The 26085-nt window shown below is 46.3% G+C and overlaps 1 protein-coding gene across 5 annotated transcripts in view; it reads right to left on the bottom strand.

The window, feature by feature from the left end:
- GRIPAP1 (GRIP1 associated protein 1) overlaps positions 1-26085 on the bottom strand; it is a 253480-nt gene that overhangs the window by 139661 nt on the left and 87734 nt on the right. For 4 of the 5 annotated variants that reach the window (XR_003941032.1, XM_030194003.1, XM_030194005.1 and 1 more), the window contains 6 exons: positions 25551-25598; positions 16267-16366; positions 16095-16172; positions 15635-15727; positions 15317-15451; positions 14913-15008 (listed from right to left, as the gene is read on the bottom strand). Coding sequence is in view for 4 of the 5 variants with exons in the window: in XM_030194003.1 (XP_030049863.1) it covers positions 14913-15008; positions 15317-15451; positions 15635-15727; positions 16095-16172; positions 16267-16366; positions 25551-25598 (550 nt within the window). In the remaining variant the exon portion in view is untranslated. The remainder of the gene's footprint in view (positions 1-14912; positions 15009-15316; positions 15452-15634; positions 15728-16094; positions 16173-16266; positions 16367-25550; positions 25599-26085) is intronic. The other variant, XM_030194004.1, reaches the window with a different exon arrangement.

The following is a 26085-nucleotide window of genomic DNA, read 5'->3' as shown; positions in this document are numbered from 1 at the left end:
TTGTTTTCTCAATATTTAATTTTAACTTAAATTTTAGCATTCATTTTTCAATTAATGTAATACATCTTTGGATAACAGATGTCTCTGCATGCAACAAAGAATGCAGAGGAATTAGAACAGTAATGTTGTCTGTATAAATGTAATTTAGAAATCCATCTCTCTAGTTCTAATCCCAATGAATGTAAAACTACATTAAACAATGCTGGAGACAAAAGTGATTTGTGGGACTCCACGTGGATTTTGCCAGGAGTCTTAAAATGTATTATTCATTTTAACTTTATATGATCTTTGAACTAGAAAGCTGTGGAACCAGGTAAGAACCCGTCCTGAAATCCCCTTCTTTTTAGGATATGTAGTGGAATTAAACTGTCTATCAGGTCAAAGGCACTTGAAAGATCAAACTGAAGTACTGTGCTCACCTGACAGTGTCTACCACACATCCTAATACAGTTTCAGTACTATATGCAGAACAAAAATCTGACTGAGAAGCATGAAGTATATTACAAGTTTCTAAGTACTCTGTTAGTTGAAGTGTAACCAACCCCATCATCAACTTAGTAAACAGGGGTATTGATGCCATAAGCCTATAATTTGAAACAGAATAGCTAGATTCTCTTTTATTCTTCAGTATAGGAGTAATTATATCATCACCCAAACTAGTAGGGAAAAGCCCTAGAGCTAGTGAATATTGTAACCAAGATAACAGAAAAACAAAGTGGGAAATGGACCAATGACTTCAGGGTACTGAGACTCTGGTGGCATTTTCATGCTTTGCCTTTGAACAGGTCTCCTGGCTTTTTCCTGATGCGAGTTAAAGCCTGCCTGCTTGCACCAGTCTGTCTCTCCCACCTGCCTACCCTTGGTCCTGAATGTCTCTAGCCAACTCCTTTCTTCAGACTGGCTTCTCGACTCAGTCCCTGCTTTCTCTCCCCAATTCCTCTGGACTGCCGCCTACCCTGACTCCTGCTTGCCTGATTGCACTTTGATCACAGCCTGACCTGTACTCTGGGATTGTTTGGACTTTGAGCCTCTTCAGTACCACTGTTGGTATCCAGACCAACTCACCTGCTGTTGGCCTCCATTACAGTTCTCCCTATTCCCCTGAATTCAAGACTTTGCCAACCCTGATCCTAGCCTGGGTGTGACTTGCCTGCTGCCAGTCGGGGCCCACCTAGCCTCCGAGATAGTTAGGCAGAATAAACTCGGCTGCGGCCCAAGGGCTCACCTTCCTTAGCTTGTGACAGAGATATCCGCACAGTCTTGGGCTGTAGAGACTGTAGCATCCTCCAATTTGAAGCTGGTGAGCTTGTCTTAAAGGTAAGCATGGCCCCTCGATACACACTTCTCCCAATAGAATCCAATAATCTAGACTTCCCTGGGGGACGTGGAACTGAGTTTTGATAGCAGATTCTAAGACCACAGAATGATGTGGAAGTTGTAGCAGGTTATGCTCTGGGATTTTTGGACCTTGTACTCGAGTTCAAGCCGTTTTGAAGTAGAAGCAATATAATAAGGGGTTTGCCAGTTGGTGAGTTGCAAATCCTGTAATACCTGATGGACTGGAAATGCAAGGGTCTCCTTGGTAGGCACTGCACAGGACTTGAGAGTAGTTAGGAAATCCCTCCTGAGGGTTAGCATTAAACACTAGTAATGTGGTAATTTTCTGAAGGAATCTTGGTTATGAGTGGTGCCAAAGACTGAATGGTGCCTAAGAAGCCATTGTTTGATTTGTATTTATTGTGGGGTCCTCTTCATGATCCGAGTAAACTGATTGCAGCTGGTATTCTAGACAGGAGTACACAGAAGGACAGAATTCCCTGCATAGTGGTGAGTTGATTCTGATCCACTGGAGTGTGGTGGTAGTCTAGAAGTTGGTACCAGGAATCCGAGCACTGGTTCACAGTTAAAAGTTGCAGATTCAAAGACATCTCCTATGTAGCCTGGTTCCTTTGTTGGTTACTTTCAGGAGATAACTAAGCATGGAGCAAATGTGGTGAGGGTTGGAAGCAGACAGAAATTGGCATCTGCGGTTGTTGTAATAGGGCTGCACTATCCTGTATGAAGCGCTGTAGAATCTGCAGAAAGGAAGCAGCTTGGTTTTGGGCTTCCAAGTGGAAAACCTCCGTGTTTGGTATGGCACAAATGAAGAACATCCTGATTTGGCAGGAGGAGCCCCTGGGGGAGAGGGTGAAAGGGACCTCTTTAGTGACCTTATTAGCTTGGTGAGGAAAAGGGTCAGCATGTTTGCTTTCTACATGCTTCGTCTTCTTTGTTACCTTACAGTCCAGAGTCTTAGTGGCAGAAGTTGGCAGGGAGGGAGCCGAAGGCAGCAATCCTCTTTCATCAGTTTGCTTTGAGATTTTTGCTGCTTCAACGGCCAAGCCGTGTGGTGCACAGCCTGCGGGTGAGGAGCAGCATTCGAAGAAGCTGAAATGTTCGATGATGCAAGGGTAGAACAGCAGTCTGAAGTCTTGTGACCTGGTTCCCCCTGTGAAGAGCTCCCTGCTGCTGACACCATGGCATGGTGCAGGAAGGTGGTAGGAGCTAAAGCCTTATATGCTCCTGCACTTACCTCCCTAGCAGTGGCTGAAGTTGGGCCCTGGGAGGAGTGAGAAGCAACACACCTTGAAGCATTGTCACTGTCTTGTCATGGACAGAAGAAAAAAAAAAAGTTTCCTTTATTTGTGGTAAGCTGTAGGGGTAACAAAGGTCATTTTCAATGTGTCCGCTCCCCCCTCCCCCAACTTTTTAATTTTTTTTTTTAAAGAGGGACCCACTGACAAAATTAGGAGAGGGAAAGAGACGTTAACTGCTCAGTAGTGGGAGAAAAAAAACAGGAGACAGGGAGCTGCTTTAGGTATGGGAATCCTTGTACATGCTCAATAAAGCCTCAGAAGGTTTCTTAGCCAAGGGACGGCACCAGTAGGCAGGCTTAATTGGAAACTTCACCACCAAGTATAGCTGCATTCCCCTGTTTATCTCCAGAGAATTTATTATTATATAAATGTATATATGCCAAATACAAAGAAATTAGATCTTACCTGCTAATTTGCTTTCCTTGAGTCTCTCCAGACCATTCCTGAGTGGGTAATATGCACTCCTACCAGCAGAGGGAGGCTGAGAATTATTGAGTAGTGACACCTGTATAAGGGGGCTGTGCAACCCTGACCTGCTCAGTATTTCGAATAGCCAAGCACCATAGAAGAATCACAAAAACCAAGAAACAGAAAACATAATATAACTAAACTCCCTTCAGGAACCCCCGGAAGGCAGAGCACCAGACATCCAACCAAATGAGACTGTGACATCTCAGTAGCCACTTGCAGCCCCAGAAGCATCAGGAACCACACCATCCCATCAAGGTGATACACTCCTTCCAGGCGAGGTTCAGGAATGGTCTGGAGAGACTCAAGGAAAGCAAATTAGCAGTAAGATCTAATTTCTCCTTCCTTATCGTCTGATAAGGACCATTCCTGACAAGTGGGAATTACCAAAGCAGTACTCACCGAGGGTGGGAAATTCCCCAGACCAACACAGAAGCCCCAAAAGAAGTGTCCTGCAGGGACTGAACATCCAAACAGTAATGCCTGACAAAGGAATGACGAGAGGACCAAGTTGCTGCACAGCAAATGTCCTGCGGAGGAATAAGAGAATACTCTGCCCAAGAGGAGACCTAAACTAGCATAAAATGCGCCCGCAACATGGCAGGCGAATCCTTACCATGCAATAGATAAGCGGACGTCACAGCCTCCTTAATCCAGTGAGCGATGGAGGCCTTTGATGCCGCCTCCCCTTTCCATGGACCGCCAAACAAAACAAAAGATGATCCGACATACTAAACTCCGCCATCCGGTGAACATAACACTTCCAACGCCCTACGGACATCAAGCCTGTATAGAAGAAGGAAACTCCTCCTGTGAAAAGGATGACAAAAAATAGACTGATTAACATGAAAAGGAGAAATTACCTTGGGCAAAAAGGACGGAACGGCCGCAAAGACACCTTCTCTTTACAGAAAACCAGAAAAGGCTCCCAACACGACAGAACCTGCAACTCCAAAATACACTGCGCCAACGTGATGGCCACCAAAAACACCATCTTAAGAGAAAGATCCTTGAGGGAGGCGTGCTGAAGAGGCTCAAAAGAGGCCTTAACTAAAGCCGACAGCACCAAATTTAAATCTCAAGGAGGAACAACCGGCCAAATCTGTGGTCTCAACCATTTGACCCCCACCCCCCCCTGAGAAAACCGGAAAACATCCAGATAGAAAGCCAAAGACTTACCTTGAATCGGGCCCCCAAAACAAGTCAGAGCTCTCAGTTGTACCTGAAGGGAAGACAACGACAACCCTTTCTCCAATCCACACTGAAGGAATTCCAAAATGTTTCCAAGCGAAGCCCGCAGAGGAATCACCTCTCACACTTCACAGCAAGTCTCATAAATACGCCAAACTCATACGTAGGTAAAAGAAATGGAATGCTTCCCAGAACTCAAGAAGGTACGAATCACCCCAGAGGAATACCCCTTCTTCAACCATCTCACCTGCTCAACAGCCAAACCGTACATGAGAACCGAGGCACACTGGGCATGAGAATGGGACCCTTCTGCAGCACCCGCCCTCTGAGGGAAAATGAGTCTGATTGCACACCTGCAACTGAACCTGATCGGCATACCACTTGCTGGCGCGGCCAGTTTCGGTGCCACCAGAACTACTACTGACCCTGAATTTGCTGCAGAACTCGACCAATGAGCGGCCATGGAGGGAACACAAATAGCAAACCCTGAGACGGCCAGAGCTGAGCCAACGCATCCAGTCCCTCTGACAACAGTTCCTTTCGACGACCAAAGAACCTTGGGGCCTTTTATTTTGGCTGTGGCCATGAGATCCATGATTGGAAGACCCCACCTGTCGACAATGAGTTGAAATGTGAAGGAAGCCAAACTCCACTACCCCAGATCCAGATGATGGCAACTGAGAATCTTCCACCAGACTGGCGGAGTCTGCCACATGCGTCGCCGACTGCAACCGTAGATCTGCTCCGCCAAGCCATGATCAGGGCTGCTTCTCAAGGCAACAGAGAGCTCTTGGTACCTCCCTGGTGATTGACAAAAGCTACCGCGGTCACACTGTCTGAGAGCATGCGAACATTACAGAGATGAATCAACCGTTCAAAGGCCAGAGTGAGACATATCGCCCAAGTCTCCATACAGTTGATCAACCAGCGGGACTCCTCTTCCGACCAGCAGCCCTGGGCCACGACCCTGACAATGGGCTCCCTATCAGGAGAGACTGGCGTCCATAGTCACCAGCACCCAGTCCAGAAGGTCCAGAGGCATACCCCAACTCAGATGCTGCCGATCCAGCCACCACTGAAGCCTCAGGCGAACTGCCCTGCAAAGCCGCACCCTGCACAACAGTGCATCCAACTGAGGGGACCAACGCATCAAAAGAGCAGACTGAAAAGGCCTCATGTGAGCCCTCACCCATGGAACCATTTCGATTGCCGCCGCCATGGAACCAAGGACCTGGGGAATCACCCAAGCAGACAGATCCTTGACTACGAGAAGCCGACGAATCTGCGACTGAATCTTCTGGATCCGTGCTTCCGGGAAGTACACCATGCCATCCCGCATATCAAAATGAACCCCCAGATATTCCAACAACTGACTGGGGTAAAGAGAACACTTGGCCACACTGATAATCAACCCAGATGTTGAAGCAATTGGACCATCAGAGCCATTGCTGTGCTGCTCTCCTCGATGGCCTTTGCTCTTATCAGCCAGTCATCCAAGTAGGGGTTCACCAGAATGCCCTCCTGCCTGAGGTGAGCTGCTACCACCACCTTGGAGAAGGTCCATGGGTGCAGTAGCCAAGCTGAAGGGCACTGCCCGAAACTGGTCATTCCCCCAAGATTGCAAACCGGAGAAAAAGCTCATGATCCCGAAGAACTGGAAAATGAAGGTACACTTCTGACAGATCTAGGGAGGTCAGAAACTCTCCCGGCTGCACTGCTACTATCACTGAACGTAGGGTCTCCATGCGAAAGGGAGAAATGTTCAAGGCCTAATTCACTCCCTTGAGATCCAGGATAGGATGCCAGGAATCCTCCTTTTTGGGCACCACAAAATAAATGGAATACCTCATAAGTACATAAGCACTGCCACGCTGGGAAAAAACCAAAGGTCCATCAAGCCCAGTACTCTGTCTGAGACAGCGGCCAATCCAGGCCCCAAGAACCTGGCAAAAACCCAAAATGTAATAATGATCAATGGACTTTTCCTTCAGGAATCTGTCCAGACCCCCTTTAAACTCAGCAAGGCCAGCTGCCGTCATTACCTTCTCTGGCAATGAGTTCCAGAGTCTAACTACGCGCTGAGTAAAGAAAAACTTTCTCCGATTTGTTTTAAACCTACCACATTCTAATTTCATCTTGTGTCCCCTGGTTCTATTATTGTTAGAAAGTGTAAACAAACGCTTCACATCTGTCCGCTCTACCCACTCATTATTTTTAGACCTCTATCATATCGCCCCTCAGCCACCTTTTCTCCAGGCTAAAGAGTCCTAGCCGTCTTAACCTCTCCTTCCTTTTATCATTTTGTCGCCTTTCTCTGCACCTTCTCCAATTCCTTTATATCTTTATTGAGATGAGGCGACCAGAACTGAACACAATACTCCAGGTGCGGTCGCACCATGGAGCGATATAACGGCATTATAACATCCTCATGCTTGTTTCCCATCCCTTTTCTAATAATACTCAACATTCTGTTCGCCTTCTTAGCCACCGCAGCACATTCTGAAGATTTCAACGCCCTATCCACGATGACTCCCAGACCCCTTTCTTGGTCTGTAACTCCTAAAGCGGAACCTTGCATGACATAGCTGTAATTAGGGTTCCTCCTTCCCACATGCATCACTTTGCACTTGTCAACACTGAACTTCATCTGCCATTTGGACGCCCAATCCTACAGTCTCATGAGGTCTTCTTGCAATCTTTCACACTCCTCCTGCGATGAGATGACCCTGGATAACTTTGTGTCATCTGCAAATTTAATTGCCTCACTAGTTACTCCCATCTCAAGGTCATTTATAAATATGTTAAAAAGCAGCGGTCCCAACACAGACCCCTGAGGGACCCCACTAACTACCCTTCTGCATCGAGAATAATGACCATTCAACTCTACTCTCTGCTTCCTATCTTTTAACCAGCTTTTAATCCATAATAATACACTGCCTCCAATCCCATGACTCTCCAGTTTCCTTTGGAGTCTTTCATGAGGCACTTTGTCAAACGCCTTCTGAAAATCTAGATTCACAATATCCACCGGCTTCCCTTTGTCCACATGTTTGTTCACCCCCTCCCAGAAATTCCTTCTTCTGGAGGGACCAGAATCACTGCTGCCAGGATCAAAAGCCTCTCCAGGGTCTGCCGGACAGCTGCCATCTTAACAGGAGACTTGCAAGGAGAGATGAGGAACCACATCTGGAAGACGACGACGAAATTCCAGTGCATAGCTGTCCTTAATAATGTGCAGCACCCCTGGTCTGATGCCAGGCTGGGCCCTCGCACCCTCACTGTGAAGCTCTGGAACCTCCAGCACTTCCGGAGGCACCATCACAACCTCCCCCGCCTGCTGCCCAGAAAGGAAGGAAAGGACTGAAAAGGCTGACCTCTACTCCAGTAACGACTATGCTGGGAACCGGCCCCTCAATCTGATCGATACCTGCACAGCTCCCTCAGGTGTCCCCAACCCACCGAATGGGGAGCTGAGCGGGGACCGGTCCTCTGGGAGCCAAGAAACCTTGGTTTCACTGAAGCTCTTCACCAGCTTCTCCAGCTCTACTACTACTACTACTATTTAGCATTTCTATAGCGCTACAAGGCGTACGCAGCACTGCACAAACATAGAAGAAAGACAGTCCCTGCTCAAAGAGCTTACAATCTAATAGACAAAAAATAAATAAAGTAAGCAAATCAAATCAATTAATGTGAACGGGAAGGAAGAGAGGAGGGTAGGTGGAGGCGAGTGGTTACAAGTGGTTACGAGTCAAAAGCAATGTTAAAGAAGTGGGCTTTCAGTCTAGATTTAAAGGTGGCCAAGGATGGGGCAAGACGTAGGGGCTCAGGAAGTTTATTCCAGGCGTAGGGTGCAACGAGACAGAAGGCGCGAAGTCTGGAGTTGGCAGTAGTGGAGAAGGGAACAGATAAGAAGGATTTATCCATGGAGCGAAGTGCACGGAAGGGGTGTAGGGAAGGACGAGTGTGGAGAGATACTGGGGAGCAGCAGAGTGAGTACATTTATAGGTTAGTAGAAGAAGTTTGAACAGGATGCGAAAACGGATAGGGAGCCAGTGAAGGGTCTTGAGGAGAGGGGTAGTATGAGTAAAGCGACCCTGGCGGAAGACGAGACAGGCAGCAGAGTTTTGAACCGACTGGAGAGGGGAGAGGTGACTAAGTGGGAGGCCAGCAAGAAGCAGATTGCAGTAGTCTAAACGAGAGGTGACAAGGGTGTGGATGAGGGTTTTGGTAGAGTGCTCGGAAAGAAAGGGGCGGATTTTACGGATGTTGTAAAGAAAGAAACGACAGGTCTTGGCAATCTGCTGGATATGAGCAGAGAAGGAGAGAGAAGTGTCAAAGATGACCCCAAGGTTTCGAGCTGAGGAGACAGGGAGAATGAGAGAGCCATCAACAGAAATAGAAAACGGGGGGGAGCGGGGAGGTGGGTTTGGGGGGGAAAATGAGAAGCTCGGTTTTGGTCATATTTAATTTCAGGTGGCGTTGAGACATCCAGACAGCAATGTCAGACAAGCACGCTGAAACTTTGGTTTGGATGCAAGGTGAGATATCAGGGGTAGAAAGGTAGATTTGGGAATCATCAGCATAGAGATGGTAGGAAAAGCCATGGGATAAGATTAATGAACCAAGGAAAGAAGTGTAGATAGAAAAGAGGAGGGGACCAAGAACAGAACCCTGAGGTACGCCGACAGGCAGAAGGATAGAAATAGAAGAGGATCCACCAGAGTGAACACTAAAGGTGCGGAGGGAGAGGTAGGAAGAGAACCAGGAAAGGACAGAGCCCTGGAATCCAAGTGAGGACAGGGTATCGAGAAGTATGCTGTGATCGATAGAGTCAAAAGCAGCGGAAAGATCAAGAAGAATGAGGATGGAATATTGACCTCTGGATTTAGTCAGTAATAGGTCATTGGAGACTTTAGTAAGCGCAGTTTCGGTTGAGTGGAGAGGGCGAAAACCAGATTGTAGTGGGTCAAGAATAGCATGTGAGGAGAGAAAATCAAGGCAGCGGCGGTGAACAGCACGCTCAAGTAATTTGGAGAGAAAAGGAAGGAGGGAGATGGGTCGGTAATTAGAGGGACAAGTAGGGTCGAGTGAAGGCTTCTTAAGGAGAGGTGTGACCACAGCATGTTTATGTTTGAACAATTTTATTGTTATTAATGACAAACAATATAACAATTGAACAAGTATCCCACAGAATCTCTCATTCGTCCATCACATATATCGATATGTTCTTATAACAGATTCAATGACTTTCTGTCTTAATACTCCCCTTGTAGAGGAATCGCATAATGTCTACAAGTACAATCTATACTTTCTAGAAGCACGATTCCATAGATAAACAACAATAAGGTACCTACTACATAATCCTCCTTCCCTCCCCAAACCCCCCCCCCCCCCCGTCTATAACTTCCCCCCTCCCTCCCCACCCTAGCCCTCCCTTTTCCCCATCCCCCCAACCACCCCCCCTCCCCTCTCCCCCTACTCAGCCTGGAAGAACTTTATCGAATCAAAATAGGAAGTTCACTTTGCATTAAGAAGTAGGCTCCGGCCTCTTGGGCTTAGAATACGTAAGTAAGGGTCCCAAAGGGCCAAAAATGCAATCCTCTTTTTCTGCGAGAATCTAATCTCATTAGCCTCCCAGGAAATCAGCTGATGCAACTGATTCCTCCAGTGCCAGTAAGCCGGAGGGTCTTTGACCGTCCAGTATTGTAGTATGCATTTCCTCGCCAGTAAACACATCTTGCGAATTAACAATACTTCAAAGCGGTTCTGTCCTCTAAAGGACTCTGGCAGATCTAAAATTAATTGTTCAACTGTTCCCCGGGTCCTGACACCCAGTCTCCTTTCCCAAAAGCCTCTAACCTGAGTCCAAAATCTTTTCACTCTAGGGCAACTCCAAAACATATGTAAAAATGTACCTGGGCTCGTTCCACATTTAGTACAATTTGGACTACGACCTCCTCCCATGTGTGCTAATTGTGTCATTGCTACATACCCTCTATAGATGCATCGGTATGCACATTCTCTTAAACGAGCATCCGTGACTAAAGAAGGAATGCGCGCTACTATTCTCGGCACGTCCCATGCCCCCAATTCAAAGCCCAATTCTCTTTCCCACGCGCTTTTCAGTGGTCCATAATCCTTAGGGGGTTGCCATCTCGTTAATGCTTTACAGAGTAAGGAGACCGTAACTTCTCCCTCGCCCATTGAATGAAAAAACTCTCGTAACTTACCCCCCACCTGTCTGGTCAAGGAGGATTCCGGTAATGACGCCATATAATGTTGTATTTGTCTTATGGCAAACCTATTACCCCAGGAATCTCCCACTCTACGTAGTATTTCTTTAGTTAGTAGGGGCCGCCCATCTCCATCCAGCAGATCTCCCAAGCATATAATTCCTTGATTCTCCCAATCAACAAAATACCGGCTCGACATCCCAGGTATAAACTCACGATTCCCACATATTGTAAGTTGGTCTGATACTGTTGGATCTCCCCCAAGCTGCCGCACCAGTTTCCTCCACGCCTCCCTTAGCGGGCGCACCAACACACTTCTACGCAATCCCTCTGGCAGGTTACTTAATTTGTGATGTAGCAATGAAAAAAGTCTGTAAGATCCCAAGTATGCCTTCGACCACAGCATGTTTAAAGGCAGCAGGGACAGTCGCAGTGGAAAGTGAGAGGTTGAGAATGTGACAGATAAAAGGAATAAGAGCAGGAGAGATGGCATTAAGAAGGTGGGTGGGAATGGGATCAGAGGAACAGGTGGTACATTTTGAGGAAGAGAAGTGTAGTTTCCTCAATAGTAACTTCAGGAAAGGAGGAAAGGGAATGAGGGGAAGGAGAGAGAGGGGAACGGACTAGTGGAGGGAGAGGTGGTGAGGTAGAGAAAGCAAGGTTTATCTTTTGAACCTTGTTGTGAAAGAATTCAGCAAGGGTCTGAGGAGATAATGAAGGGGGAGTTGGGGGAGGGGGCACCTTGAGGAGAGAGTTCAATGTGGTGAAGAGAAGTCGAGGATTAGAGCCAAGAGAGTTGGTCAGTTGGATATAATAATCCTGTTTGGCACGTAAAAGAGCAGATTGGAAGGAGGTCAGCATGAACTTAAAGTGTAAGAAATCAGCAAGGGCCCGAGATTTCCGCCAGAGGCGTTCGGCGGAGCGGGTACAGGAACGTAGGTAGCGGATATTAGAAGTCAGCCAAGGTTGGGGTTTTGTACGCCTTACAGGGCGGGTCATCAAAGGTGCAAGAGTGTCTAAGGCAGAGGATAGAGTATTGTTGTAAGAAGAAACAGCCTCGCTGACAGACGTGGATGGTGCCACAGTAAAGAGGAGGTCTGAAACTTGGGAGGATAGAGATGAAGGGTCAATATCGTGAAGATTCCTAGATAAATTAGATAAGATAGGACGGGACTGGGAGGGAGGAGATTTAAGTGTGAAAGTTATAAGATGGTGATCAGAGGAGGGAAGATCAGAGGCAAGGAAACTAGAGGGTGAACAGTTGGAGGAGAAGATGAGATCAAGACAGTGACCATTTTGATGAGTGGGGGAGGTGGAGCATAGTTGGAGATTAAAGGAGGATGTTAAAGCGAGTAACTTGGAAATATAAGAGTTGGAAGGATCATTAGCAGGAATATTAAAGTCACCAAGGATGAGAGAGGGGGAGGAAGGATCATGGAAGAAGGCAAGCCAGGCATCAAAGTCACTGAGAAAGGATGAAAGGGACTTATCAGGGGGACGATAAATGACCGCTATTCAAAGAGGCAGAGGAGAGAAAAGGCGGATAGAGTGGACTTCAAAGGAGGAAAAACAGTGAGATTGAGGAGGAAGAAGGGGTTGAAATCTGGAGGAGGGAGAGAGAAGAGCAACCTGCCCTGGAATGAAAGCAGACTCAAACGAACCTTGGAGGCCACGTCTGCCGATCAATTCCGGAGCCACAGAAAATCGCCTTTCCGCAACTACCAGAACCAGGTTCTTCACAGACACACGGATCAAGTCATAGAGAGCATCTGTGAGAAAGGCTGTGCCCAACTCCAAGTTAATGACATCCAAAGATGACTGCGAGGAGGATGCTGACGGAGCATCCGGGAGGCGCTCAGCCCAACGAAAGCAGGCCCACTCCACGTAATCCCCACAAATGGCTGCCTGTACAGGCAAACGCCAAGGCCAAAATCTTAAAGAAGCGCTTCAGTACAGCCTCTATTCTATGATTCTGAGGGTCCTTAAGGGCCGCCCCACCCTCCACAGGAACAGCTGTGTTCTTGGTGACTTCCATCACCATAGCATCCACCTTAGGGACCCAGAAAGACTTCAGGTCCAACACAGGGAGCTGATAAAGTCAAGCCACTGCCCAACCAATGCGCAATGGCGAATCTGGCGTCTCCCACTCACCCTCCACCAACTCCCACAAACTGTGATATGGAAAGGTCTGGGGCAGCCGGCGCACCCCCTTTAACAGTAGGTCGCCCTTCAGGTAATTTGAGAGTCCGTAGGACCTCCGCCAACAAAGCTGCCAACTCTTGCCGCCTAAAAATCCAAAATGAGGGATCCTCCCCCATAGACACCTGAGTATGCTCCCTCAGGCTCTCTCCATCCCAGGGATCTCCCTTTTCCACATCCTCAGAGAATGGGAGCTCTGACCTGAGGGAAAGCACCTCCTTCAGGTCCTCCCCAGCCACAATGTGGGCCTTCTTGGCCCCAAGGGCCCACCCAAGGGACCTAAGCGACCCTTCCAGGGCCCTGGTCACTGGGGGATGTCTCACAGCCTCCACAGGGAGCCCCCTCTTCAAGCAATAAGCCTGATGTAGTAATAGAACAAATTCTGGAAAAAAAATGAGAGGGGACCACAGAGGAATCATATCTGGTAAGAAGCGGTGGTCCCTCTCCCAAATCCAGCCCTGCAGCACTTGGACCCAAAATGGCAGACATTCCCACCAAAACGGTATCAGGAGCACCATGCACCAGGAGCGCAGTTTCCCCAAGAAAAGCTTCCTTACTCTGCCGAGGGGCCTTCCCAGCACTCCTCGCCACCGGGTCACCTGAGTCTGGGTCAGTGCCCATCACCATATCCGCTTCTTCGCACATGCGGCAAAGACCGCTGTGCACAGATACCACCTGCCAAATGGAACAGGCCGCACACCTATGTGCCTTCTTCACCTGGGAGGCCATGCTAAACTGTACCAGAGCGATGTCCAGCCACAAGCTTCCCAAAGCAAAAGATGCTCCCCCGCATGATAGCGTGCTGCATCCAGCCCTGAATGTCCTCCCCCCCCCCCCCCCCCCAAATACCGGCAGTGCTCTGTTCCAAATTCAGGCCCGCCTCAAGGAGCAGGACACAGAGACTGGAGTATACACCCCCAAAAGTGCAGGGGCCCAAGCCCAGAGAAAGACTTTTTTTTTCTGATGCCTGTATTTTGTTTCTTGCCTCTTTTTTCTTTTTTTTAACCAGCAGCAAAATCTGCTCCAGGACACCCCTGAAGCAATCCCTTAAATACAATTCTAACATTTTTATTACTAAATGGGGCCAAAAATGGCAACCTAACCAAAGAAGAGCAGGGCTGCACAGACTCACCACCTCTGCTGGGAGACTGAGAAATACTGGGCAGGTCAGAGTTGTACAGTCCCTTATACAGGTGTCACTACTCAAAAATTCTCAGTCTCCCTCTATTGGTAGGAGTGCATATTACCCACTCGTCAGGAATGGTCTGGAGCAGACGACGAGGAATCTAAGAGATATAAATGGAACTAGTCAGATCAGAAGAGGTTGACCAATGACAAATTAAAAAAAATAAATAAAAAGCCACATCTCAGTTTTTAAATAAACTTTTCTCTATGTACAAGCATGAAAGCTCTCTAGACCAGGGGTGAGCAACTTTTCAGTCCAAGAGCCACATTGGGAGCCCTCACTGGACTGCAGGTCCAGTTTGATGAGGAGGAAGGGAAGGCCCCCCAACAGATAAATTCAAAATATAAAGAAATATTTCTTCTCTGCACCCCAACTGTGGAATCATACGTGCATGTGTAGCAACCTGGAGCCACACAGCTTGAGGAAGAGGCAGTTGCAGCTCCAAGTTTAAATACTTCCCCACATGGGCTCAGATGAGCTGCCAGGAATGAGTGCGGAAACCCCAGCTCCCCACTGTCGACTGCTGATGGAGGTGGTGAATGGCAGTAACCCGAAGCTGAAGCAGGTGTGATAGAAATACTGAGCCCCCTCCTTCGTGTGTGCCCCTTCCTACAGGATCCTCTCACATCTCCCCAGCCAAGCTAGGGCAGCCCTAAGAGCCACCCATCACCGATTTGAGCCAGAACCACCTCCTAACATACTGATATTTGTAAGCCATTAAACGTAGACATTCTGGCTCAGATTAATGGAGAAGGACTGGTTAGATCTTAGAATGAGTTGCAGGCTACTTGCAATTTATTTGCAGCAGCAAGACAAACTGAATGTCAGCAGGCCAGTTTCTAGCTTGCCCACCCCTGCTCTAGATGTCTGATCCAGTCCTGATTTTTACCCTTACCCCTTATATAAAGTCCCTGAAGCCAGGGTCAGTTAGCACTACTACTACTACTACTACTTAGCATTTCTATAGCGCTGCCAGCTGCCTCTTCCACCCCTTACCTTCCTCATGTCCTCCAGATCCTGCTGCAGCTGCTCTTTCTCCTGCCCCAGCTCCTGCAACTGCTCCAGCAGCCGACTGTTAGCATGCAGAGATTCCTAGAAAGAGAAAAATATCAGTGGAAGGCGCACACACTGCAGAAGCCGTTGCCCCTCAAAGCAGATGGGTTATGCCTTCACCTTTGAACTACCTCTGTGCATTTGTATTGTACCAAAGGGTCAGCACTACAAAAAGGGAATCCAGTCAGTCACTGAGACATGCAGCGTCAAGCTGTACCTGCTTGTACATCATCTTGGGTGAATCTTGCATAAAAGTGGTAATAAAAGTCAATAAATAAAAATCAGTAATGCTCTGGCTATAATATGGCTGTGAGCAATTACCGGGTTTATATCTGGTCTCCGAGTACCTGAAGCTGAGTTTGGAGGTCATCCCGCTGCACCAGCAGCCCTTCCTTCTCGCCCTGTTGCTGCCGGAGCTCTACTTCCAGCGCAGCATTCTGCTCCCGAAGAAGGTTCATCTCTTGTGTCTTGGATGTCTGGATCTGACAGGAGCACAACCCCCCCCCCCCAACAATTAAAAAATAAATAAATAAAAAATGAAAAAAATTAAGAGCGAAACTTTAATGTTACTGAACACTTTAAAAGTAATTATATATTTTTTTGTGTTTTGTTCAGTGGTATGGGATACTGCCAGGTGGATACTCAGCGCCTCCCGTGGATAGTACCTGTTCTAAAGCAGCTAGGCTGGTACGCAGGGCGTCGTTTTCAGAGAGAATGCTCTCGACCTGCTCCTGACTCTCAGCACTTTGGCAGGCTACCTGCTCCAGGGCACAGGACCAGGGTATGGAGAAAAAGCATGGCATGAGAGGAAAGAGCAAAAGAAAGCAAACAAAAACGATAGAGAGCAACAAAGAGTGCCATGAAGCATTGTTGAAGAGAAGGTGATGAGAACAAAGGAGAAAAGAACAGAGGTGAGGAAGGAGAGAATTAATCCTTACAGCCCAAACAAGGAGAAAACAACAAAATACTTCCAAAAAACTGAATAAAAGGAAAACAAGAAGGGAAACAGACTAGCAGAAAGCGCTATGCATCAGTTAAAGCTTCACACTGCCCAAGTATTTCTGCACCGGCAGCTCTCATGAGAAACATGCAGAGTGCCTGCAAATATAAGCTGCTGCATGTTACCTGCTCCTGAAGTGCCTGCAGTGCTGCTTCCTGGTCCTTCTTCAGTGCCTGGGACTGCACCTCCAGATCAGCACAACCCTGTCAAAAATGCACAGGCAGAAAAAGTGACTTTCCCCACCCCAACAACATTGGTGATAGAACTGAGGAATAAAGGCTCTCACTTCTGCCTCACCTGCTGAGCAGTCTGAAGGTCCTGCTGCAACTTTTGGTTCCTGATAGTTAAGGATTTGAGCTCCTCCTCTTTCCTTTGCTGGATTTCATCAATCTTTGTCCTGGAGCAGGAAGTAAAAATAAAAGGTGAGATATTTCATTTAGATTTTAGAAATTTGTAAATACTGATGACAGGTTTAGGATGAAGTGCTAGAAAAAAAGACCTTATCTGTTTATTACAGCAGAATAGATTCAGGACAGGCAGCCAGTGCCAAGCAGATTCAGTTATTTGACCAATACAGAAAGAAACACTAGATTCCGATTATGTTTCACTGTATAGAATTTAAGAGCATAAAAGGAAATCTATTGATACACAGAGATTTAATCATTAACTACACCCCAGGGAATTATTCACCAAATTTTTTTAAAATTATATGCAATTCCTTGGGTATTGGTGTGCTACACAGGTGCTAGGAGCAGTGCAATATGTCTCTTGCCTCTCTTGACCCCTCCTCAAAAAAATAAAGCAAAGCAAAACAGAAAATATCAAGATGGCCCAAGCTACCCCTTTACACAACACACTCCTCTTCCCCCAACCAGAAATATAAAATCCATTCTGGAACAGTGGCTCCCTTACACCACCAGCACCTTACAACCCCTTTGCCAAAAAATCCCTAGTGACTCAGAGCCAGTGGCTTCCTTTCACCTTCCACCCCAAAATAAAATCCATGATGGCTAAGGGCCATTAGCTCCCTGCACTCCCATCCCACCCTCCCATTCCAAAAGTATGTCCTGGTGGCCTAAATGGTCCCCTTGTACCTCCTCCCACCAGCCTAAATACTCACCTCCCCAGACATCCTGACTAGCCCCCCCCCTACCCCCGACTTTCTGAACCCTCCCCACCTCTAAGGATAGAAGCAATATCCAATTGCTCCTGGCTCTAACATTTGCAGTCTTTCAAAATGGCAACAGGATGAGTGGAGGAGTGGCCTAGTGGTTAGGGTGGTGGACTTTGGTCCTGGGGAACTGAGGAACTGAGTTCGATTCCCAGCACAGGCAGCTCCTTGTGACTCTGGGCAAGTCACTTAACTCTCCATTGCCCTATGTAAGCCTCATTGAGCCTGCCATGAGTGGGAAAGCGTGGGGTACAAATGTAATTAAAAAAAAAAAAAAAAAAACAGCCGACCCCTAGCAATGTGTCCCAATGTACCACTAGAGATCAGTATGCCTAACAGCACAATGCTTCTTAAAAGCAGTACCTGTTCTAAGGCAGCTAGGCAAGTGCGCAGTGTCATTTTCAGAGAAAATACTCCCAACCTGCTTCTGACTCTCGGCACTTTAGAGGCCTATCTATTTTAGTAGTGTGTCAGGCACCATCATTTGAAAGATGGTAACAGTGAAGAAGGATGCAGTCTGAACCCTTCCCTGGACTAGGTGCAATTAAGGTCCCTTAGGGGTTCTGCCTTCAGAGGCTCTCCAGGTTTAGGACTTCCTGAAAGATGCCTGGGAAACAAGTGTCCTGGACCAGGTAAGCCCCCACCCCTCCCCCAGGGAGTTGCAACAGTCCAGGGGAACCTGGCAAATTACACAATTTTACACAAATATGTGCACACTCAATTATGCAAGAAATGATGCATATGCATAACCACATAATTCCCTAGAGTTTAACCAAAAGGTAACTAATGATAACATAGAACATATTCTGAGTTAGATACAGCTCAGGAAACTCAGAATGTGTTCCATGTTATAGTCACTTCTAGGTTTATAAAGAAGAGATTTTCTGAATCAAACCAACCCTCCATCCCCCATCATCACCCCCCACTTAAAGTGAGCAGATATATTCTGTAACATGTGAGCAGCTATATTTCCTGTTCTTCCCAGGCACTATCCAGGTAGTGATAAAATGTGTTGGGCTTGTGGACACTGGCTCTAGCATTACTTTGTTACGACCAGAGCTAGTGCCGGAAGATGCTATTCTACCAGGCCCCACTAAGCAGGTAGTGTTAGCCAATGGATCCAGAGAGACTGTACCCATTGCTCAAGTATTCCTGGATTGGGGTAGAAATAATGAAAAGCATGCCGGTATCAATGCTGTGTGGGACAGACATGGGTCCAAGGAACATTACCCTTGATAGCGGAGTCAGTATTTTTGCAGCAAAACACCTCTCAAGTTCCAGATCCTGAGCCAGTCCAGGTGGAACCAGCTGACAATGCAGCAGGAGGTGGCGCTCCAGTGCTTCCAGCAGCATCAGTTCCAGAGGGAAGTTTTGAAGATGTCAGAGGAGCCACCAGGACATCTCCTAGTTTGTTACATTTGTACCCCACATTTTCCCACCTATTTGCAGGCTCAATGTGGCTTACATAGTACTGTAGAGGCATTTGCCAATTCTGTTGATAACAAATACAAGGTTATATTGTGGTCAAATGAGGTAGGTAGGTGTGAATTAGGATCGAAGGGAATGGAAGACTGTAAATAGTCCAGTATGGTCACTGGTTGTGCTGTGTTGCTGGGTGTGGGGATTTACGTTGGATCGGTGGGATAGGTCTTTTTGAAGAGGTTGGTTTTTAGTGATTTCCTGAAGTTTAGGTGGTCATGGATTGTTTTCACTGCTTTTGGGAGTCCATTCCATATTTGTGCGCTTATGTAGGAGAAGCTGGATGCGTAAGTTGTTTTGTATTTAAGTCCTTTGCAATTTGGGTAATGTAGGTTTAGGTATGATCATGATGATCTGATTCTGTTTCTGGTTGGTAGATCTATGAGGTCTATCATGTATCCTGGGACTACGCCATAGATACTTTTTGTGGACCAAGGTGCAGATTTTGAAGATGATCCGTTCTTTGATTGGTCAGCCAATGAAACTTTTCTCGAAGGGGTTTAGCACTTTCGAATCATGTTTTACCATATATCAGTCTGGCTGCTGTGTTTTGGGCGGTCTGGAGTTTTTTTGTGAGTTGTTCTTTACATCCTGCATAGATTCCATTGCGGTAGTCTGCATGGCTTAGGCCCATTGATTGTATTAGGTTTCAAAAGTTTCCCTCGGGAAGAAAGGTTTTATTCGTTTGAGTTTCCACATTAAGTAGAACATTTTCTTTATTATGGTGTTTACTTGGCTCTCGAGAGTAAGGTTGTGGTCGATTGGGACACCAAGTATTTTTAGGCTGTCTGAAACAGGGAGGGTGTGTCCTAGGGTGTTTATGGTTGTGGGTTTGTACTTGTTATGTTGAGATGAGAGGATGAGGCAGTGTGTTTTTTCGGTGTTCAGTTTCAATTGGAATGAGTTTGCCCAAGAGTCCATGATGTTCAGGCCACCATTGATTTCAATGGTTATTTCTGTCAAGGCGTGTCTGAAGGGAATGTAGATTGTAACATCATCTGCATAGATGAACGGGTTGAGGCCTCGATTGGATAAGGACTTTGCCAGTGGGATCATCAACATGTTGAAGAGTATTGGTAATAATGGTGATCCTTGAGGTACTCCGCAGGCTGCTTTCCATGGTGGTGATATATGTTTGAATTTGATTTAACTTGGTATGTTCTGGTGGTTAGAAAGTCCTTGATCCAATTAAGTACATTTCCAACAATCCCGAAGTGGCCAAGGAGTCTTAGTAGTATATTGTGGTTTACCATGTCGAATGTGCTCGACATGTTGAACTGAAGGAGAAGTATGTTTTTACCTGTGGCTATTTCCTGCTTGAATTTGGCCAGGAGAGTGACTAGGGCAGTTTCAGTCAGTGGCGTAGCTACAGGTGGGCCAGGGCCCACCCACTTAGGGCTCAGGCCCACCCAACAGTAGTACATGTTTAGCGGTAGCTGGTGCGGATCCCAAGCTCTGCCAGCTGAAGACTTCCCCCTGATGGTAACAAAAATGCTGCTCTCCACGATACTAGTACCGGTGACTTCTCAGTTTTCAGCACATGCCTGCTGCAGATTCCCAAGGTGGAGCGAAGCATTTTCCCACCAGCAGAGATATTTTTTTGGTGGAGGGTAGGGGGGAGAACACTTGGTGCCCACCCACTTCTTGCCTAGGCCCACCCAAAACCTGCTGTCTGGCTACGCCCCTGGTTTCAGTACTATATTGGGAGCAGAATCCTGATGCGATTTGTGCAATATTGAGAACTTGTCCATGTATTCCGTAAGCTGTTTGGTCACCAAGCTCTCCATCAATTTTACTACTAGAGAGATGGACGCAACTGGGCGGTAGCTGGTGATATCGTTTGTGTTTTTCTTAGTGTCTTTTGGTATTGGGGTGAGTAGGATGTTACCATGTTCTTTGGGGAAGGAACCTTGTAGTAGCATGAAGTTTAGGTGGGACGTGAGGTCTTCTATGAAGCGGCCGGGGGCGGATTTGAGTACATGACTGGGACATATATCCAGTTTGCAGTGGGTATTGGTGAACCTATGAGCCGCTTGTTTAACTGATTCAGTGGTGAGTAGCAGTGGCGTACCAAGGGGGGGGGGGGGTGCGGTCCGCCCCGGGTGCACGCCGCTGGGGGGGGGGGTGACGCACGCCTGTCTGCTCCGCTCGTTCCATGCTCCCTCTGCCCCGGAACAGGTTACTTCCTGTTCCGGGGCAGAGGGAGCATGGAACGAGCGAAGCCGACAGGTGCGTGGCACCCCCCCCCCCCCCCAGCAGGTAAAAATGCACCGGGGGGGGGGGGGGGATGTCCTTTCGCCTGGGGGAAGGTTTTCTTTCGCCGGGGGTGGGGGGGCGCATCGGCCATCTGCCCGGGTGTCAGCTACCCTAGGAACGCCACTGGTGAGTAGATTAAATGTTGACCAGATACGGTCAGCTGGGTATCTGCCTGGGATTAGGTCTAGGTTGTCGAAGAAGTTTTCGATGTCGTTGTTGTGATGAAGAAGAGTGCTGCGTAGTTTTATTATTTTTTCGTTAAAGTAGGTAACCAGTTTGTCTGCGGGTGGGATGTCTGTGTTGGTTGTGGTGATAGGAGTGATGTCTAGTAACTTATTTACAAGTTGAAATAGTTTTTTCAGATCTTTGTTATCTGGTCCTAATTTAGTTTTGTAGTAGGACCTTTTGGTTTGTCTTATTTCATATTTCTATTTTCTGTGTATTTGTTTCCATGCATTGAGTGTGTGTTCATCTTTTGTTTTTTTACATGCTCGTTCAAGTTTTCTGGATTGTGTTTTAAGTTTTTTTTAATTCGTCATTGAACCATGGTATCGAGTTCCTTGAGTACCCTCAGATGTATCCCATCAGGCCCCATCGCTTTGCCTACTTTTAGTTTAACTAGCTCCTCGCAAACGTAGTCTTCTGAGAATCGGTCTAGGTCTACCATACATCCATCCCTATTAGCCTTTGTTTTCTGCGGTCCTACCCCCGGCCTATCATCTGTGAACACAGAACAGAAATACCGTATTTTTCGGACTATAAGACGCACTTTTTTCCCCCAAAATTTGGGAGAAAAATGGGGGGTGCGTCTTATAGTCCGAAGGTAGCGTTTTTGGACCTCCGTTGTGTACTTACAGGATTCCATGTTCCCTGGTGGTCTAGTGACGTCGGGGCAGGAAAGAGCCCCCTCTTTCCTGCCCATCGCGCTGCTCTCCGTGCTTCTCAATGCTTTCTGATGGTCTCGGCGATATTCAAAATGGCCGCCGAGAATCTCGGCGGCCATTTTGAATCTCGCCGAGACCGTCAGAAAGCATTGAGAAGCACGGAGAGCAGCGCGATGGGCAGGAAAGAGGGGGCTCTTTCCTGCCCCAACGTCACTAGACCACCAGGGAACATGGAATCCTGTAAGTACACAACGGAGGTCCAAAACCCGGACAAGACACACCGGAGCACCTAGGTTTTAGAGGAGGGAAAGAGGAAAATTTTTTTTTTCCTATTTCCCTCCTCTAAAACCTAGGTGCGTCTTATGGTCCGGTGCGTCTTATAGTCCGAAAAATACGGTAATTGTTAAGCAGTTCACCTTTATCCTTATCAGATTCTACATATTCCTCCCCCTCAGCTTTGAGCCTCACAATGCTATTATGGTACTTCCTCCTGTCACTTACATATCTGAAAAAAGTCTTGTCCCCCAATTTTACCATACCAGCTATCTTTTCTTCCATTTGCCTCTTGGCTACCTTGACAGCTTTTCCAGCTTTTCTAGGTATTTTTGCCTGTCTTCCTCTTTCTGAGTTGTCTTGTATCGTATGAAGGCTATCCTTTATTCCCTTATCATTTCAACAACTACATTTGTGAACCAGAGCGGTCTTCTTTTTCTCTTACTTTTATGTAATTTTCTAACAAAGGTTTGTTGCCTTTAAAATGGCTCCTTTCAGTTTTGCCCACTGCTGATCTACTTCCTTCAGCTATTCCCATTCAACTAACTCTTCCTTGAGAAATTCCCCCATCTCAGCAAAGTCAGTTCTTTTAAAATCTAGGATCTTCAATCTTGAAAAAGCCCTCTCCTCCTTTGTCTTAATATTGAACCACAACATTCAGTGAGCACTAGATGCCAAATGATCTCCCACCGTAACATCAGAAACACTGTACCAGTTTGTAAGCACCAGGTCTAGAACAGCTCTATCCCACATCAGTTCCGTCACCCACTGCTGAAACAATTCTTCCTGTAGAGAATCCAAGATCTCTCTGCTTCTAGACGACCTTGCAGCAGGGACGCCCCAATCAACGTCCGGCATATTAAAATCAGCACTGTAGTACTTTTCCTTTCCTAGCTATCTTATGGATGTCTTCAATTAAGTCGCCGTCCAATTTTTCTGACTGCAAAGGTGACTTGTATATTACACCAATGTAAATATATTTTCCTTTTCCTCTTGCCCACAGCGCTTCTTCCATACCCCATATGTCTTGCAGTTCTGTCACTTTAATATTATTCTTAACATATAATGCAACTCCTCCACCCTTTTTTCCTACCTTGACCTTCCCGAATAGATTACAACCAGGTGTAGCTATATCCCAGTCATGGATCTCCGTGAACTACATCTCCTTGACCGCCACTAAATCCAAGTCTGCTTCTATCATTGCAGCCTCTAGATCTGGACATTTGTTTCCCATACTACAGGCACTGACATACAAGGCTCTCTAGATGTTGCTGTTCTTCCCACTTTCTATAAGGGTATTTCATGGCTCACCTTCCTGAGGTTTATTAATGACTGTGGGGCTTTTCTCACCCATCCCCAGCAAATTTAGTCCATTAGCCAGGCTGGTACTGAAGACACTTCATCCAGAGTGAATACTTGGCCCAAGGTAAGATTCTGGTTTCATGTGAAAAAATGCATCCTGGAGCTAAATGTGTGGCTGTGTGGATGGTGTCGATGTCCATGGGACACCATCACCGTTCAGTAGCTCTTGGAAACCATCCCATGGTCCAGGAAACTGAAGCGCTCGCGTCGGCACCATCCATGCATCCACACATTTAGCTCCAGGATGCATTTATCATATGAAACCAGAATCTTGCCTTGTGCCAAGTATTCAGTCTACACAGAAGCTGTAATGAGAGCCGCAGATTTTGGGGCACAATGTCATACTTCAAGTGCAGAAATTGTTTGTACCTGTGGATAAAAAGAAATGAAGGGCCACAAAGAGCCCCTAATAGCAAAATAAAAAAAGTACTACCTGTTACCTTCAAGTGAGGGTAAAAGCAAAGCCTAGAGGAAACTGATTTTCTTAAATGAAAAGTGAAGGTAAACTAATATCCTTCTCTTAGATGTATATAAGAAAGGAACAGTAAACCTGCTTTTATATATAGTATGTAAGTTTGTACTACAAAAGGAAGAGAAACCCTGTTTAAGTCAAATCAGTAACTGTACCTGATAGAAAGCAGACAGCTCAAGTAAAAGCAAGGAGAAATCGTATCAAATCTGGCTGTAATTAAGCAAGTTTTTGAAGGAGGGAGGCAATGGATTTGGAAGGCTATATAGGAAGTGTCACCCTAGGGAGGGCCTAAGGAACCAAGGGCTGTGGAATGTGCTAGCTGTGACACCAATCCCCAATGTTCTAATAAAACTCCTCTTGCCTTAGGATCCTGCCTCCAAGAGATCAGGTGATTCAGCTCTGGGTAGAGAAAGGGTGAGGGTGTGGGAAGGGAAAGCATCCCTTATATTTAAGAGATAAAATTAAGAAGGATTAACTACAATTAATATCTAATTTCTACCCAGACTAGTGCTAATCCCTCAATTATCAAGAGGCTTAACAATTAGAAAAGCAGTGCACAGGTAAATAGTTCTATATCAGAATCATCATATTTAGCAATGCACAGCTTCAAAGCAAGACAATGAACAGGTTCAAAGCAAGACTAAAAGCTCCCCCCCCCCCCCACCCACCACCACCACCACCAGTGTGAATAAGGCAGTGGAAGGAGGAAGGACACACACACATCCCAACCAGCCTCTCCGACATGGCTCCTGGTTTCCCACAATTCTATGGCAGATAAGTCAATTATGCAGCAAGGATCAGACTTTATGGCCTTGGCCAGATCATCATAGGGAGACCAGTGACACCCCTTATTCTGAGGTCACAAGCAGACCTGTGGTAGGATCCCACAGCCCTGTTTTCCCCAAATGATTCTTTGAAGCTGCTGGACACAAAATTTCTAATGGAATAAGGAATGCAGGGGAAAGAAGCTAAAGCCAGGAGAAACCACTGCCTACAATGCAAGAAATCAAATTTGCTGGTTAAGGTAACTAGTGAGGGGCAAACTCAGATCATTTTAAAGTGAATTATCACTTCAACAAATTGTTTTTGGTGTTTATGATCTGCAGTGACATGTTTCCTTTAAATTCTATTAAAACAACACATGTGTTTCCTTTACAAACTGAAGCTCTAAGGTTCTGCTAATATTTTCTCTCATTCCCCTTCCATCTGCAGGTTGTACAGTACAAACTTTGATTTTAACCAACAAGTATGGATGTTAATCTCTCACTGACATCTATTTCTTTGTGCTACCAATCAATTTTTTAAGGGCCCCCCCTCCCACTCTCAAATTTGTCATATTTCACAATCCAAATGCTATTAGCTTAGACATCTGACGTACCACACTCAAGTGCACTTGGATTTTAATCAAACAGGATCGCTGTGTTTTACGGTGACTAAGATAAGAGACAGGACCTTTCCATAACTCTTAGAAGCTCAATTAATAAAGCAATTTTAAATCTCTAGGAGTAAGGAGGCTGTACGTTTTTTTTTTTTTTTTTTTGGGGGGGGGGGACTCTTAGACATGTCATCTGAGACACTTCTAACCCCCACAAGGAATTTTCAGACATAACAATGATGTTATTATAAGATGTAACCTCTTCTCAGAATGCATCACAGATGGAATAATATGCTGTTAACACTTCACCTGCTGTCGTTGTACAGTGCCTCTTTTTCCAACTGCAGCCGCTGGAAGCTGAGGGAGGCAACAGAACAGAATGTCAGCCAGACTAGAGTCAAAGTTTGCCCCTGCCCCGTTCACTCCACCCCCGTTAGCTCTGATCCCATCCACACAAACCTTGAACAGTTATGACTTCACATTTAAATCATTTTATTAAAGTATAAAAAGAAACAATATTCTGTACAACTGTCATTTTATAGATCAAAAACAATTATCCCCTCCACTAATTGGAAAAACTGAACAAGCCAAATTACTATAGAACGCTACATAGAAAATTCATGCTAACAGAATACCTTGGTTACCCACACACAGAACACAAATGCCAAATACATAATAGATAGCCAAAAATTATAAACATATATTAACCCAAACCCATAAGAAACCCACCAAAGAAATAGAAAGATATGAATTTCCTCCTATATTGTGCAAAATATATAGATCACACATGTCAGGGACTGTGTTAGAAGAGTGAAACTAGAACAACTGCCCACTGGCCAGAGAG

Source organism: Microcaecilia unicolor, chromosome 2 (assembly GCF_901765095.1).
Source record: "Microcaecilia unicolor chromosome 2, aMicUni1.1, whole genome shotgun sequence".
NCBI lineage: Eukaryota > Metazoa > Chordata > Amphibia > Gymnophiona > Siphonopidae > Microcaecilia > Microcaecilia unicolor.
Note: the sequence above shows the minus strand (reverse complement) of the source record. Positions and strands in the feature narration are given on the sequence as shown.